Below are 18,334 nucleotides of genomic sequence, written 5' to 3'. Positions count from 1 at the left end.
TTATGGAGATAGAGGGGTATAAGGATGTTGGCAGGACTTTTAGGTAGCTTGAGTATCCATCCATCATGACCATACTCTGTGCAGAGTGTTGCTGCTGCCTAAGCAGTCTCCTGGGCTATTAGGCACAATCCTGGACAGGTTGCCACTCCAACACAGGATACCAGCATACTGGTATTTTTTTTGCTGACCCGAGAAGGATGACAGGCAGAGTCAACCCTACCTGGTATTAATTTAACAGCCAAGCAAGATTTGAACTCAGGACCCCAGGATCCTAAGTCCACAATTCTAGGCATTAAGCCAACACCAGGCATCGCTCGAGCATTTGTGGGTGATTGTGTGCATGTGTGCGGAGAGCTGTTGGTGGGAGTCTCGTCAAGGGGTGTTGTGTGGTTGATGGTTGTATTTTTACCCATGTCCATGCCCATGCCCCCTCCCTTTGGGGGGGAAAAATACAAAAACTACAAAAAATATTTAAATTAAAAAAAACATTTTGCATTTTCTTATTTTGATCTCGTGTTGATAAATTGGTGTGGTGTTGATGTGGAGCAGGTATGATGGGCTGAATGGCCTCCGCCTGTGTCTGATTTTGTGGTGTTTCTCTCTTACATATTTTGTGGGTCATCCATGCCTACCAGTGGTTTCCTGGACATCTTATTACAGCTGCTACCAGGTGAGTGCCCAGGGGTATTGCCCCTATGTTTAAAGTCGTTGGTATGATTCAGCAGCGGTTTGAACTATTGACATCCCAGAATCGCACAAGACACACTTACCATGTCACAACCGAGTCCGGTAAACTTTCATGTCATTTCCTAATATATATATATATATATATATATATATTTTTTTTTTTTTTTTGATGGTTGTAATGATGTAACATGTAAGCCGTATGTAATCTACATTGATGGGCTTTGTGAAGGCGAAAAAGCCTCAGTGTCGATATGTACTGTTTCTAGAATTTCATGATGCCCAAGGGGTGGTGCATCTCGTCGTTTCTGTAACAAGATCGCAAAAGGCACCGCAACGCCCACTGAAAGACGCTTTCGAGGTGGAGCGATGGGAAAGTCCAGAATGTTTCCCACGAATGAGTTTAAAACCTGCTCTCACGCTGCTGCGCTTTATTCCACGGGAATACTTCGGTTGGTAATCTTCGTGCCAAACTTCGTGGCCCAAGGTGGGACAGCAACATGAGCCTCGGTAAGTGTGCGCAATTTCTCTCATGCTTTCACGACTCGGTCGCTCTGGAGTGATGAACATTTCGGGACACGTTTCCTAAGGGTTTTCGTGAAGATTCGAACATTGAGTGACGTCTCCGTCGAATCGCTGCTGTTCAATGATGCTTGTTTACATCCACTGCTTCCTCGTTTAAATACTACTAAAAACTTTACTGCTGGTTACCAAAACGACTTTCTACTACTAGTATTGCTTACTCAAACTACTACCACTACTCCTACCACGACTACAACCACCACCACCAAAACTTACTCATAATACCACTAAATACTGCAACTGATAACACATTTAAACTACTACTACTACTACTACTACGATTATTACTGCCTCCTCATTTAAACTATCACTGTTACACAAACTCACTTAAATCATTATTTGTAGGACTATTACTACTTATTTAAACTACTACTGCTACTACTACTACTACTACGACTACTTCCTCATTTAAACTATTACTATTACACAAACTCACTTTAATCATAATTTCAACGACTACCACTACTGCGACTACTACTACTAATTCCTCATTTAAACTATCACTGCTACACAAACTCACTTTAATCATTATTTGTAGGACTTTTACTACTTATTTAAATTAATACTGCTACTACTACTACTACGACTACTTCCTTATTTAAACTATTACTATTACACAAACTCACTTTAATCATAATTTCAACGACTACCACTACTACGACTACTACTACTACTATTACACAAACTCACTTTTTTCACAAATCTCAATATTTCTTGTTGTTCTTGCTTTTTCTTCTCTTTTATTGGTTTGCGGGCACCAGCAGTGACCACTGTTTTCGTTGTGTCTGTGTGTCTGTCTGTCTGTCTGTTTGTGACTCTCTCCAGAGCATAGCTCCGTGACGTTTGATGCGATCTTGATGAAAGTTGGACACAAGCTAGATATCATGGTCTAGTTGTGTCTTTTTGTACGAGGGGCATCCCACGCCCCTTGTAGGCGGAGCCACGCCCAGTTTAACTTTTTTTCTCGATTTTGTTCTTGCAATTTCATTTCCTAGAAGCTGTGCATCATGTCCATCAATACAACCTACAAAAAATCCGATTTGATTTGGTCAATTTTGACAGAAGAGATAGGTTTTTACGGTAGGGCTTCCTCAAAAGCTTCCACTAACTCAATTGTACCTATCGTGGCATTGTTCAATAATGCCCACGAACCATCGTCGCCTCCCAGCTAGTCTTTTACTCTTTATTCATCTCCCCATCTATCTCTCTAAGGAGAAGTGAATTCTTGCAAAAAAAATTCTGCAAGGCTCACTTGTTTGCACCTGGGTGGGTTTGAGGGTTGTGGAGTAGCGACTGAAACCCCAATCCTATCCAGGTTCCTCCTGATGACTCCGTATTTGTTCTTTACTTCTTCGGGTTCCTTCTTGGTATTCCATTTCATTATGTTTGTACCATATCCTGATGCTGTGTGGACTGTGCTTCCAAACTGACGGACCACTGGTAGCTTGAACATGTTGCTGTTTTTGAGCCTGGGGAGTAGCTGCTGAAATCTGTCTGTCCAGGTTCTTGCCAACATCTTTGTTTTTTACTCCTTTCATTCCTTTCACACTTCTTTCAAACTTATTTATTTTTCACAATTCTCTTTATTTATTCAAATTCTTGCTTTTTCTTTTCTTTCATCTCTTTTCCTCTCTATTCCTCTCTTCTGTTATCGATCTCTCGAAGGAGAAGTGAATTATTGCAGAAATGTTTCTGTTAGGTTTACTTGGCTGCGCCTGGATGGGTTTGAGGGTAGCGGAATAGTGGCGATGCCTGATGGCTTAATGGTTAGGGTGGTGGGCTTGGGATCCAAGGATCCCAAGTTCAAACCCCACTCGGCTGTTGAATTAATACCAGGTGGGGTTGACTCTGCCTGTCATCCTTCCGAGGTCGACAAAATGAGTGCCAGCTTGCTGGTATCCTGTGTCGGAGTGGCGACCCATCCAGGATTGTGCCCAACAGCCAAAGAGACTGCTTAGGCAGCATCAACGCTCTGCACAGAGTATGGTCCCAATGGATGGATGGATGGAGTCGTGGCTGAAACCTGAATCCTATCCAGGTTCCTCCTGGTGACTCCATCTCCATCTTTGTTCTTCACTTCTTCGGGTTCCTTCTTGGTCTTCCGTTTCATTAAATTATTACTTGTATTACTATGACTCTATACTTAATCTACTAGTAGTACTGATTACTCATTTTCAAATAAATAAAAATACTTTTATTCCTGCTTCTTCATTTAAACGATGACTGAAGTACTTAGTATTATGTTTTTATCATAATGATTTTAGAATTGATCTTGTTAACTGAACTTTTTGATTGCTGCTCAGTGTTCTCAAACACTGACCAAACACACACACACACACACACACACACACACACACACACACACACACACACACACACAAACCTCAGGGGAGGTGGGGAGAGCTATGCCTCACTCAAACGTTGCTATATCATGGGAAAGAGGGATGCAAGGATTGTGCAAGGACTCTGAGAGTGTCCTCCATTTCTTCCCATTATGCTTGGACACAACTCCGTTGCACTGTTCGTAGTTTGATTTTGAAAACACCTTTTATATGTCTCCTCTGCCAATCGAACAATATTCTGTCTCAAAAGTTAGGCTTCACCATCGGCACCATTTGTCAAAATTCATTATAGGTTTTTCGAAACCTCATCGGTTGAGAAAAGCTGTCCTTGATCTTTTTTGCCGATTCAAATGCGTGATTTTAGATTTCTTAATGGAGAAGTGTTTCACGAGCAGCTATTCATTCCAGTTTCACATCGTTTTGGTGTTCTCATAATTGTTAGTAAGTTTGGGCCAGAGATGTCGAGCTTCCCCTTTCTTGGGTTGGATTGCATTTAACCACAGCTTTGAGAGTTTCAACAGTGGGATACATTTTTGGTTGACACCCACAATCCCCCTACTTCCTACCCCCCTCCAAATGTTGAAGTCATTCCACCGTTTGTACAACGCATGGAAATTCCCAATTGTCAGTACATTAAACAGTCAAGATCTAGTTACCTTTTCCAGAAGCCTAACAACCTCCACCCCTAAGAAACATCTTGATAAAGACATAGCCAATGTTGTAACCCTAAATGTAGACAGACTTCTAATGAGACAAGTAATAGTCAAAAACCAATGGGATTTGAACCAAAGTTAACTAGAACGGGACTTGGTAGAACACATAGCTCTGCCAAACTAAACAATTTACATTTTGTATCTCACTGATAGGCTGGATCTGCTGACCTGAACCAAAATCGAATTGGCTTGTTCTTGTCACCGACTCAAATCATCCACTAAGTTTTGTCATCACCTGTCCACAAGTTTTTGAGATATCGTACGATATATCGTTTTTGGCTCCATTTCTCAATGGTGAAGAATCACTTGGGAGAAGTAAAAATTCTCGTATCCAGATTCGGATCTTGACTACAATCGACACAATCAGTCCGTGTCAGGAACCTAACCAGTTCACCAAATTTCGTCCAAATCCATCCCTAAATTTTTTCAGAACTCCTGCTCGCAGACAGAGAGAGAAACAGACAGGGGTGAAAACATAATCTTGGTCCACCTTCGTTGGTGGAAGTAAATGTCTCGCTATTTATAACTTTATCATGATGGTGATTCAAAATACTTATTTGAGCACTCTGATATTTGAATGGAAGATCATTACCTGCGAGCTGATGTGCTTTAAAGGAGAAAACAAAACGATAGATTCTCGTTGTTGGCAGCGAGAGAGTAATTTTTTTTGGAGTATTATCTTGCAATAATGAAACAATTATCCCGAGTTTCCATTCCACCATCTTGTATAAACACAGTACATTCCATTTGTGGTTTCACTGGATTCGACCCAAAATTCCAAAGCAACATACAATGAATTCAATAGCACACTCATTGAAAGAAAACTCTGCAATTTGCCATTAATTTTTAACGAGTTTGTTAAAAAAGATTTACCAACAAAACAACGGGTGGAACTTTATAGCTATTCAATGCCCAATATAGTTTATATTATTACAGTTTCATATAGTAATTATCTAGTACGTACTCTCTTGGCTCCCGCAGAGGCAGCTGAAATGTGCAAACTGAGGAATGTGTGTTATTGGGGATGGGGAATGTGTGTTATTTATTAACAAATGTTGTTCATCCGTACTTTTACTTCCTAAAGATAACTTGAGACAAAAACTACCAACAGGGTCTTTTTGGAACCCAGGCGTACATTTTGAAGTGTGATGTCTATTTTAGTTTAACAATGCATTTCATGTTTTATGAGTTTGTTTACTTTTGTGTGCCTGTTTAAAAAGAAAAACAACTATGTTTTAAGATCCCACCTTGCTGCACAGACTGACAAGCAAATCCTTTCTGGGGCCCAGAAAGACCCCAGTTGTTTACGTTCAACTTTTTTGCATGTATGATTACTTCATATGATATTTGTATCGAGCATGCCTTCCTGTTTATATTTTTAATGGTTATCAAGAGAGGTGCGAAGTACCCCTCCCTTTATAAGGAACGGTTTTTCTGAATGCAACTTTAACACAGGGACTAAAAATTCGTTTCTCGGCTTCTCCTGGATAAAATCGGCTGCAAATTTCAGAAATAAATCCTTTGTACGTAGAGACAATAGGTTCCAAATTTCAGCAACGTACATGTCCGCATTCTTGAATTTTTAACGAAAACCGTCAAAATCAATGTTGGTGTCTGTCAGTCTGTCCGTCTGTCCGCCCAAAATGTGGTGTCGCTCATATCTGAAAGGCTATACATTGAAACTAGCTGAAACTTAGAATATACATCGGCAAATACGTCTAATTAATTGTATTTGAAAGAAGTTCCACCTAAGTACCATAGTGTTTGCTTTTTTGCTCGTTTTTGCACGATGGGGCGAACCCCAAAAAGTTGGACATAGAAACATTTTGACTCCGGTAATAAAATAATCAAACACGAGGGCTCATAACTTATGAACTTATGGATGAAAGTTCGTGAAATTTTGAATATCGATAGAGGGACACTTGTTGAGACTTTGAAGCTATCCGCAGCCTCATAATTAGGGACATAGCAAAAATTAGGGACACCGTAAAAGTAGACATTGGAAAAAATATCGCTTTTTCCGGTACTCAAGAAAAAGGCTGCAAATGTCGACACCAACAAAGTCAGAGAATTGGTACAATGGGGACAAGGGGGATAACGTTATTAGTACACAGCGGTTCCTGGTAATGAAAAAGGCCGCAAATGGCGCCACCAACAAAGTTTGGGAATTGGTACAATGGGGACAAGGGGGCTAACGTTATCAGTACACGGCGGTTCATGGTAGTGCAAAAGGCCACTAATGGTGACACCACTAAAGTCGGGGAATTGGTACAATGAGTACAAGGGTGATAACGTGATTGGTTTGTGGCGGTCCTGGTTCAAAGGGGAAAGTTTTTAAAGTTTAAAATGTTTTTGACCACGAATGCACGATTGCAGTTTCATTGAAGATGCTTACATGTTTATCCCGCGAAATGATGTTTATCCCGCAAAGCTACAATACAGTACATACAGGACTGTATGTTTACAGTGAGACATCCCATGAAACTATATTTATTCTGTGAAACTATTTTTTTATCCAGCGAAGCTACAATACAGTACATGACAGTACCGTATGTTTAAAACACCAATTTTGGAGACAATTAACGGCCTTAGTAAAATTATATCCTTCATCAGGCGATCCTCAGCCACCTCGCCGACAAGGGTCTTATGGCGTTTCCAGGGTAACCTTGCTGGGGTCTGAAGCCACCATGTCTTTTGGTCTGCTCAACCATGCTTTGACTTTGAACAGGCCACAACGATTTCTTAACGACAAAGTTTTTTTCCCACTTTCCTCACTCATATTATCAAATGCCTGTTCATCATAGCTACGAATTGCTGGCTATGTTGCATTTCTTATAAACGTCTGGGGACGCCAGCGTTCGTGGCTTTATTTAATTGGTGTATCTGAATACCCAAGAGAATCTCTTAAGCTAGGCAGAATTACAAAATGTAAGCTCCAGATTTGAAAGTATCAGCAGTTCCTACTCCCAAAACAAGTGCTGATTAGTCCAATTCAGACATTACACGTGCGTTTCTGGGTGTATAGTTGTATTGATGGCAATTGTTAATCACTTGCCAAGCCAAGCGTTCCGTTGGAGTGCTTGAGTCTCTTACTGAGCTGTACAGTACAATTCGTGTCCTGTTCGGGATATGCAGTTGACAGTGACTACAAGGTAGAGGTACGTTTGCAAGGTAAGTTGCATCCCGTATCTTATTTCATCTTAGAGGTAAGGTTCTTTCAGCCGATTTCTGAGCTGTTTGCAGTATAAACATGTTTTCTTAATGACCGAGACAAATTTTTTTCCACCAATCATACACAGCTGCTTGTATAGAATAATGTTTGTGAACATCTCCCTGAAACGTCTCTCTAAATGTTATGTTTTTTTTGGTGAAAACTACTCAAGGTTTCTGGGTTGTTTACAATCCATACTATAGTCGGTAATCACACTGGCTCCAACCTGCCAATTCCCGAAAAATTGCCGATATCGGCCAAGTGCGCAAGTGTATGTGTGTGTGTGTGTCGTTAATTGGTATAGATCTACATATGTAGGTTTCAGAATGTGGAGTGGAGTCCTCCCAGGGTGTGCTCGAAGCATCCAACTATATTTCAGTAAGGGGTCACGATCCATGGACCAACCAATGAAGTTTCCTGTTCTCAAAGTTTTGTGTCAAGGGCTCTCTTCAGGATCGTCACTGAGCCCTAGACAGCTTCCAACTGTAGTTTGATTGGAACAATATTCCCAGGGATGGTTTTTAGCTCACCCGCAAAGTAGTTCCGGATAGGTTATCGGATGGCGCTTCGTCCGTCCGTCCGTCCGTCCACAGATACTTGCAACTTCTTCTCAGAAACTACACATATGATTTCAATGAAATTTGACCACAACCTTCATCACCTGTGATGGCATTAAAAAAAACACAAAATGGGGTCTGAAGGGGTCTTCAGAGCGAGTTAACAGGGGTGGGGAGGGAGAGTGGGTTGCCTCCCCAAAGAGGTATTTGCTTTCTTCTCAAACGATTGACACAATTCCGATGACACTTCACTCCAAACTTCATCACCCATGATGTACCAAAGTTTGTTCATGACATTTAAAAAAAAATTGGTGTCGAAGGGGCTCAACGGGGGGAGGGGGTGGTTGCCCACCAAAATATGTATTTGCTTTCTTTTCTGAAGCCACACACACAATTTCGATAAAACTTGACCACAACCTTTATCACCCTTGATGTACCAGGGTTTGTTCATGGTATTAAAAAAGAACATCCATGGATATTTACTTTCTTCTCCATTATATATTTTGTGGTCATCCATGCTAACCAGTGGTTGCCTGGTTGTCATATCCAGCCACCACCAGGTGAGCACCCAGGGGTTTTGCCCCTATGTTTATTGTCTTTGTGAGGTTCTTTGTCATCATTCCTGTAGGTTCAGCTCTCACTGGTAAAACTTTGGCATTCTTCAGCTTCCAGGATATTCTGACTTCATTCTTGAGGTCTTGGTGTTTTATCATTTTCTCTATTTCTGCATCGTTTAGTCCAAAAATCACTGCTATTAACACCTCAATAAGCAATCCCTTCTTCTCTTATGTACTTAAGTATGATATCCGGTCGGAACACTTTGTTTTCGATGTTCATGCTCAATGGGATCATTAGGCTAGTTTCAGCTAGTTTCAATGTATAGCCTTTCAGATATGAGCGACACCACATTTTGGGCGGACAGACGGACAGACTGACAGACACCAACATTGATTTTGACGGTTTTCGTTAAAAATTCAAGAATGCGGACATGTACGTTGCTGAAATTTGGAACCTATTGTCTCTACGTACAAAGGATTTATTTCTGAAATTTGCAGCCGATTTTATCCAGGAGAAGCCGAGAAACGAATTTTTAGTCCCTGTGTTAAAGTTGCATTCAGAAAAACCGTTCCTTATAAAGGGAGGGGTACTTCGCACCTCTCTTGATAACCATTAAAAATATAAACAGGAAGGCATGCTCGATACAAATATCATATGAAGTAATCATACATGCAAAAAAGTTGAACGTAAACAACTGGGGTCTTTCTGGGCCCCAGAAAGGATTTGCTTGTCAGTCTGTGCAGCAAGGTGGGATCTTAAAACATAGTTGTTTTTCTTTTTAAACAGGCACACAAAAGTAAACAAACTCATAAAACATGAAATGCATTGTTAAACTAAAATAGACATCACACTTCAAAATGTACGCCTGGGTTCCAAAAAGACCCTGTTGGTAGTTTTTGTCTCAAGTTATCTTTAGGAAGTAAAAGTACGGATGAACAACATTTGTTAATAAATAACACACATTCCCCATCCCCAATAACACACATTCCTCAGTTTGCACATTTCAGCTGCCTCTGCGGGAGCCAAGAGAGTACGTACTAGATAATTACAATATGAAACTGTAATAATATAAACTATATTGGGCATTGAATAGCTATAAAGTTCCACCCGTTGTTTTGTTGGTAATTTTTTTTTAACAAACTCGTTAAAAATTAATGGCAAATTGCAGAGTTTTCTTTCAATGAGTGTGCTATTGAATTCATTGTATGTTGCTTTGGAATTTTGGGTCGAATCCAGTGAAACCACAAATGGAATGTACTGTGTTTATACAAGATGGTGGAATGGAAACTCGGGATAATTGTTTCATTATTGCAAGATAATACTCCAAAAAAAATTACTCTCTCGCTGCCAACAACGAGAATCTATCGTTTTGTTTTCTCCTTTAAAGCACATCAGCTCGCAGGTAATGATCTTCCATTCAAATAAGTATTTTGAATCACCATCATGATAAAGTTATAAATAGCGAGACATTTACTTCCACCAACGAAGGTGGACCAAGATTATGTTTACACCCCTGTCTGTTTCTCTCTCTGTCTGTGAGCAGGAGTTCTGAAAAAATTCAGGGATGGATTTGGACGAAATTTGGTGAACTGGTTAGGTTCCTGACACGGACTGATTGTGTCGATTTTAGTCAAGATCCGAATCTGGATACGAGAATTTTTACTTCTCCCAAGTGATTCTTCACCATTGAGAAATGGAGCCAAAAACGATATATAGTACGATATCTCAAAAACTTTTGGACAGGTGATGACAAAACTTAGTGGATGATTTGAGTCGGTGACAAGAACAAGCCAATTCGATTTTGGTTCAGGTCAGCAGATCCAGCCTATCAGTGAGATACAAAATGTAAATTGTTCAGTTTGGCAGAGCTATGTGTTCTACCAAGTCCCGTTCTAGTTAACTTTGGTTCAAATCCCATTGGTTTTTGACTATTACTTGTCTCATTAGAAGTCTGTCTACATTTAGGGTTACAACATTGGCTATGTCTTTATCAAGATGTTTCTTAGGGGTGGAGGTTGTTAGGCTTCTGGAAAAGGTAACTAGATCTTGACTGTTTAATGTACTGACAATTGGGAATTTCCATGCTTTGTACAAACGGTGGAATGACTTCAACATTTGAAGGGGGGTAGGAAGTAGGGGGATTGTGGGTGTCAACCAAAAATGTATCCCACTGTTTAAACTCTCAAAGCTGTGGTTAAATGCAATCCAACCCAAGAAAGGGGAAGCTCGACATCTCTGGCCCAAACTTACCAACAATTATGAGAACACCAAAACGATGTGAAACTGGAATGAATAGCTGCTCGTGAAACACTTCTCCATTAAGAAATCTAAAATCACGCATTTGAATCGGCAAAAAAGATCAAGGACAGCTTTTCTCAACCGATGAGGTTTCGAAAAACCTATAATGAATTTTGACAAATGGTGCCGATGGTGAAGCCTAACTTTTGAGACAGAATATTGTTCGATTGGCAGAGGAGACATATAAAAGGTGTTTTCAAAATCAAACTACGAACAGTGCAACGGAGTTGTGTCCAAGCATAATGGGAAGAAATGGAGGACACTCTCAGAGTGAGGCAGTTTCCTGGAAATATGTACTGCCTTTAGTCTTTTTTGAGTAATGCTGATACTGTTAGAGCATCCGCTCTGAGTCTGGGAGTTTGGCTTCTCAAACTACGGCTCAGTCATACCAAAGACTTTTAAAATGTTACACACTACTTCCTTACTTGATGTTGAGCATTTAAAAAGATAAAATCATAGGCAATCCCCGTAGGTTCGCATCAATGGGGAGGAGCAAATTCCTCCTGAAATGTTCATGAACTGTTAGCGATGTTAATATGAAAAGAAGTACAGGAAGTGTAGATGTGTGATAATACCACAGTCGAAAAGCTACCAGCAAAGAGGTGCACCTTTGCAACTCCGTTTTAACCATAATAGCAATGCCTAGCAACATTGCATAAATGTAGACTGTTTGCTGGGTATAGGCCACCCCTTTTTCTTCCAGCATCGAAGCATGTTGAAAAAAAACTAAAATTGTAACCATCAAATTTTCTGCCGAGATTCTAAATCTTTATAAGCACATTTCAGTGGTATATCTGTCAATGGAAATAAAAAAAAATAAAGGAAGTGCAGGTGCATGATATCACAGCACTCCAGAAGGCATGCTGGGGTGCTTCTTTGTCCTCTGCAGTTATCATGTACACATAACAAACGTCCACCACCAATAACAATAATTCCCATGTCATTCTCCTATCCAAGAGCTTTCAAACATGTATCAATTAGATTTCTATGTTCGGCAGCTTCAGAGCTTCACTCACTCAGGTTCAACCTCTCTTCGTAAGGGGTCGAGATGAAGAAACATTTTATACTGCTTTGGCTTTCACTCAATAACTTATGCCTTCATTTTATGAAAATGGAAAAGTGTGTTTGTTACTCGAGGATTTAACAAGCAATAAAGCCACATGAGCCTCAAATCACTCGAATAATACAGGGTGTCCACAAATTACTGTTCCAAATTCAAGCGGTAATTTGAAAATAATGAAATGGAATGCATTGATGCAGTGCCGCATGTGAAAGATAGTTTAATAAAGCTTTGTCAAGATTTGTCCCAGGTCATCAGCCGAATTCAAATTGACTTATGGAGACTGCGCTCAAACGACTCACGGATGAGTTCAATAACCTCACCACTTGGGCTTGGCTGGCCTGCTCACTTCGTCTGCAGAACACTAACAGTCTCTTTTTGAGCCACTGACTAATTATTTTTTTCAATTGTGGCTGCCTTCCAGAGGTCGTTCTTAAGTTTATTTTAACCTGTATCGCTGACTTGTCTCCATTGACCAGACCACACTGTGGCTTTTCTTGTGGGGATGACATTTGTAGTAAATGTGACTTCACTTGACAAAACGTTGAGAAATGTTCTTTCAAATGCCCCAAACCACATCGTTGTATCCCATTTCATTATTAAGCCTGGTGTTGCTTAACGGTTAAATAACACCAGGTGGGTTGACTTAGCCTGTCATCGTTATGAGGTTGACAAACTTAGTACCACCTTACTCGTAAAACAGGGGCATTGCATCAGTGGCACAACCGTGTCTCCAGAAATGATGTAACCAGAAATGATCCAGCCACAGACTGCATATGAAATAATCATTTCATTATTTATTTCAATACTGTTTGAATTTCGAACGGTAATTTGTGGATATTGAGAAACAGATTTGAGTTAACTGACAAAACTTGTAACATCTGTCTCTTTAATTTGCACAGATGGTCCGGAAAAGCACAACGACAACAAAATAGGTGGAGAACAACAGAATGAGGTCAGTAAAAATTGTTTTTCCCCCCTTCTCATACAAATGTGTGAAACTTAACTTAACTCTGAGCTGTTATTAAGGTATATATTCGGTAACTATAATGAGCAATCAAAGGTTGTGTATCCTTGTCACCCACCCACCCGATCATCTAAGTTTTGTCAGAATGCGTCTAACACTTTTTGAGATATTGTGCTATATGTCAGTTTTAGCCATATCACTCAATGGTGAAGAATCATTTAAAAAATAATCGGATTCGAATCTTGACCAAAATGTAATAAATTATTCTCTCACACATCCAACCTGTCCACCAAGTTTCATCTTCATCCATCCATAACATTTTGAGATATTGTGCTATATATCGGTTTTATCCTGAGCTCTCAATGGTGAAGAATCAATTAAAAAATTCTAGCATCCAGATCCTGACCAAAATGTGTGTTGCTGTCCTCTGCCAGTCATGTACAATAAATACACAAAAACTTTAAGAACGATTGCTTCAAAACTGTGGACAAAAATCGTGTGGAAAAAACAGAATGAAATAGAATGGCACTTGGAAGAGCACTTAGCTCTCTCTGCCAGGCTGAATAGTTTACGTTTTCTTTCCCATTGATAAGCTGGATCTGAACCAAAATCAAATTGGCTTGTTCTTGTCACCTAACCAACTCAAATCCACCAAATTTTGTAATAACTTGTCTTCAACTTTTTGAGATATCATGATGTTTAGAGTCTTTGGCACCATCTCTCAATTTTAGAAAGTTGGCCTATGTTGAGCTTTTGACCTCAAAAATAATTGATGGTTAAATTCAGTGAACTGATATGAAAATCCTGTTTAAATTTCAAGTCAATCAAATAAAAAAATTTACAATTTTAGAAATTTGGCCTATGTTGACCTATTGGCCTATGTTGACATAAAATTAATAGGTGGTTGAATTCTATGTCCTGATATGCAAATGCTCTTCAAATTTCAAGTCAATCAGATGAAAATGGACGATTCCAGAAATTTGGCCTATATTGACCTTTTGGCCTATGATGACCACAAAATAATAGATGGTTGAATTCAGTGACCTAATATAGAAATGATCTTCTCATGTCAAGTCAATCAGATGAAAATTGACAATTTTAGAAACTTGGTCTATGTTGTCCTTTTTGCCTATGTTGACCTTTTGGCCTATGTTAACCTAAAATTAATAGATGGTTAAATTCAGTAATCTGATATGCAAATGCTCTTCAAATTTCAAGTCAATGGGATGAAAATTGACAATTTTAGAAATCCAGCCTATGTTGACCTTTTGACCTATGTTGACCTCAACAATAATTGGTATTTGAATTTAGTAAGCTGTTATGCGAATGGTCTTCAAATTTAAAGTCAATCGAATGAAAATTGAGGATTTTGAGAAATTTGACGATAGATAGTCTCCCTCGACTCGTGTGGAGGGAGAACTTGATGACTGATTTGCCATGCTGGGCCAACTGCAGGTTGACGAGGAAGCCAGGGCAGGAATTTTGTAATTTGTTCAGGGTGCCGGTGATAAGTCACCTGCTCATCATCAAACGACACCGTGGAATCTTTAACATGAACCAGCAATCATTGTGAGCAGGTATGAACCCAGCTTCACATCCGTCCAAGAGACAGCACACTCACTGATACGACACCCTATCTGTGTAGCACAAATGAAACAGTTTAATAGTTGTCATCAACCAAACACTGACCAGACAGCATGGAGACAAGTGTGCTATATGTTCAGAACTACACTCGAACAACAAGGCAATTCTGGTTTAACTGAACCATCGTTCTTGTGGGCAACTGCCAAATCAAAAAAGGATGTGTGTTTTGTGGAACCTACATTCAACAATTCACAGAAATGCTCAAATTAAGTTGATCACCAAGCTAAACTTCATTTAGTGGGGGAAACTTAGCATAACAATTGTGCATTTTGTGAGGAAAGCACCAAATTTGGCACACTCGTAGCCTAACATATTATGAACAGATTTGGATATTGGGCCATCTCAAATTCAGCTGCTGATGACTGTGGCAGCCATTTTCCACTGCCATCAAAAATTTTGAGATGGCCCAATATCCAAATCTGTTCATAATATGATAGGCTACTAGTGTGCCAAATTTGGTGCTTTCCTCACCAAATGCACAATTGTTATGCTATATTTAGCTAAGTTGCCCCACTAATTGTTTTTATCTTTTGCATTAAACATTACACTTTGTCTTGTTCGTAATCTATCCAAAGCTAAGTTCAGAGTAATGAGTGTTGCATACACAGAACTAGCAATGAACCCATCCTTTAATGCCTCCAGAAATACTGATAGGTGAATTACCCCAGAATTATGGATGGGTTAATTCCCCAGACGTCATGTATTTTAGAGTGACTTGTGTACCCCACCACCTTAGGTGGCACGATACCTTAATATCAGAGAAAGAATTGGGGTGCTCCCCCAACCCTGAACCCCTGGGTCTATGAAATTGTTTTACCATTGAAAACCTTCCCATGCACACCCCGAGTACAACCATCAGTTTTTAACTAATCCCGTCCAGTGGTGTAATAGTAAACAAAAGTCAAACAAACACACAAACAGATACTTCTCAAAGTAGAATGGCGCTCGGGAGAGTGCATACCTCCACCACGTAATACATGATCCACGAGAACATATTGGGCCCAATACATTTTTGAAATACCATTTTTGAAATACCATGCTATACAGTACTATATCATTTTTGGCCCTATCTCTCTCAATGGTGAAGAATCACTTTAAAAATTAAATAAATCTCGTATCCAGATCCGGATTCGGATCTTCACCAAAATCGAATCAATTCTTCCTTGTCACACACCCAACCTGTCCAAGTTTCATCGAAATCCGTCCACAACTTTTTGAGATATCATGCTATATATTTGTTTAGCCCATCTCTCAATGGCAAAGACTCACGAAAAAAATTATCAGATCCGGATCCGGATTCGGCTCTTCGCCAAAATTGAAACCATGCTTCCTTGTCACACACCCAACCTGTCCACCAAGTTTCATGCGAATCCATCTCCAACTTTTTGAGATATCGTGCCATATATAATTTTTGGCTCTATCTCTCAATGGTGAAGAATCACTTTTGAAAAGTTCAAGTAGTCGGATCCAGATCCGGATCTTCACCAAAATCTAATCAGTTCGGCCTTGTCACACACCCAATTTGTCCATTAACCCTCTCGAGCCCACAAAATGTTCTGGGTGAACAAAAAAAATCAAACAAAATTGCATGCGGTCACCGATGACCTCTGGGGCTCGAGAGGGTTAAATTACACCCGGATCCATCCACAACTTTTTGAGATATCCTGTACACAGACAAACAGAGAAACAGACAGACAAACAGAAATAGGGTGAAAACATGACCCCCTTCACCTTTGGTGACGGAAGTAATTATTACAGTGCGATTGCACACAAAATATGATTTTAATGCCGTTTCAATGTTGAGCCAAATTTAGCCAAAGCAGAGTCAAAGTCTTCTCTTTCTATGGTACTTTAGTTCAATGTAAAGCCTGGTGTTGGCTTGAGGGTTAATTTGGCTGGCTTAATGTTTCAGGGTTTTGTGTTTGAGCCCCTGTTGAGTCATTATACAATACCGGGTGGGTTGACTCAGCCTATCGTCCTTCTGAAGTTGGCAAAATGAGAACCAGCTTACTATAAACAGGGGGGCACTGCGGCACAGCCACCCTCAGCGGCAGAGCTGCACTCCCAGCAATGATGCAACCAGCAGTCACAGGCTGCATACAAAACTAGTACTACTTCAGTGTCAACCATTATTCGTTTTAGTAGATGGCTTCAGGTAGGTTCTCAGAAGTTGGCTGAACTCCCATACACTGTAGAAAAGTTCATTCGATGCACACATGCCATGTGCAACCATCTGCATCACAATACAGGTAATGTTACCTTGGAGCAGGTTTATTGTTTTTCTAAAAGAATGCTCTTTGGTTGATCAAGTAAAACTAGTTCGTTTTTTTGTCAACAATGCAATAACAGCCTCTGTGAAGGCTCTTGTCAGTGTGCATGATCAGTGCACAATATGGACGATTAAATATATTTTCGAAATTTTCGATGGCACCATGTTTTCCATGACGGCAAGACACTCTCAAATATTATTTGATAATATCCATTATTTTTCCTGGTTTATCTTCAAAGACAATGTCTGGTGTTGGCTTAATGGTTATGGTGGTGGCCATGGGATCCTAGCATCCTGAGTTCAAATCCCACTCCGCTGTTGAATTAATAGCAGGTGGGGTTGACTCTACCTGTAATCCTTGCAAGATCGGAAAAAAATGAGTGCCAGCTTTCTGGTATCCTGTGTTGGAGTGGTGACCCGTCCAAGATTGTGCCCAATAGCCAAGGAAACTGTTTTTATTTGGCAGCACCAAGGCTCTGCACAGAGTATGATCCCAATGGATGGATGGATCTTCAAAGACATCCTGACTGTTTGTCAAGCCTTCAACTGGAGTCTCACAAAGAACATTGGTGGAACTGTTTGCTTAGATAAATATTAGGAAAAGTCATGGGGTTTGAGTGGAAGTAAACTCAACATTCTAACCTGAGGATTTTGGATGGATTGAGTGAGGTGGTGTAGGGTGGTTGTTTACAGGATGATTTGTATGTGGATGTGCATTTAATCTGAAACCCCCCCCCCCTCCCTTTGAAGATCGAAGTACTCGTGCTTCAAACACTTTCAGTTGTTTTATCCCTGAAAGACATGTGCTGTATTGAAATGTCTGCTTGTTGAAGGAAACCAACATGAAGTCTGTAAAAGAGTTTCATCTCTTCTAATCAAAAATAGTAAAACTCTTTTCCAGAGATATTTACCAACCATCCTGTGTTCATCTTCTTTTTTTGATTCTATTGATCTTTAAAATGCTTTCCAATCTATATTCCTACTGTATTCTATTGATTGCTGTTCCCCTTGGTCGATAATTATCTTTCTGTTATCATTCTTGTGTCGGACATCACATTGTGCTTGTTCAAACCTCTTCTCATTATAATAACTGTCTTGTAATCCACTTACTTTTCAATAGACTTCGTAGTTATCTTTGTTTGCATTTGGCACTGACCACAAATTAACAAATATTTCGTCTGCGCAATCACAGCTTTTATGGACAAACTGGTTTTACATAAGACTGATCAAATAACTGACCAAGGAGTATCAGGAGTAATCCAAACAGACAAAGATGGAGTCAGTCATCTGGAGGATTTTCGGGTTTTGGATAGAATTCGGGTTTTGGCTGCTACTCCTCTGCTACTCCTCTGCCCTCCAACCCAACCAGGCACATCCAAATTGAACCTTATTCAAAAACTATTTGCAAGATTCACCCCTCCATAGAAAAAGAAAAAGAAAGAAAGAAAT

At 39.9% G+C, this 18,334-nt stretch overlaps 1 protein-coding gene across 2 annotated transcripts in view; it reads left to right on the top strand.

Annotated features, from left to right (window-relative positions):
• Positions 1 to 1,028: 1,028 nt before the first annotated feature.
• LOC147024650 (BAI1-associated protein 3-like) overlaps positions 1,029 to 18,334 on the top strand; it is a 180,727-nt gene continuing 163,421 nt past the window's right edge. For both annotated transcript variants that reach the window (XM_085884765.1, XM_085884764.1), the window contains exons 1-2: positions 1,029 to 1,194; positions 12,908 to 12,960. In XM_085884765.1, coding sequence (XP_085740891.1) covers positions 1,185 to 1,194; positions 12,908 to 12,960 — 63 coding nt within the window. In that variant the 5' untranslated portion in view covers positions 1,029 to 1,184. The remainder of the gene's footprint in view (positions 1,195 to 12,907; positions 12,961 to 18,334) is intronic.

The sequence above is a fragment of the Eptatretus burgeri genome, chromosome 6 (genome assembly GCF_056783735.1).
Source record: "Eptatretus burgeri isolate ZD-2024b chromosome 6, Ebu_testis_v1, whole genome shotgun sequence".
Classification (NCBI taxonomy): domain Eukaryota; kingdom Metazoa; phylum Chordata; class Myxini; order Myxiniformes; family Myxinidae; genus Eptatretus; species Eptatretus burgeri.
The sequence above is the reverse complement of the archived record's forward strand: the minus strand, read 5'-3'. Positions and strand labels throughout refer to the sequence as shown.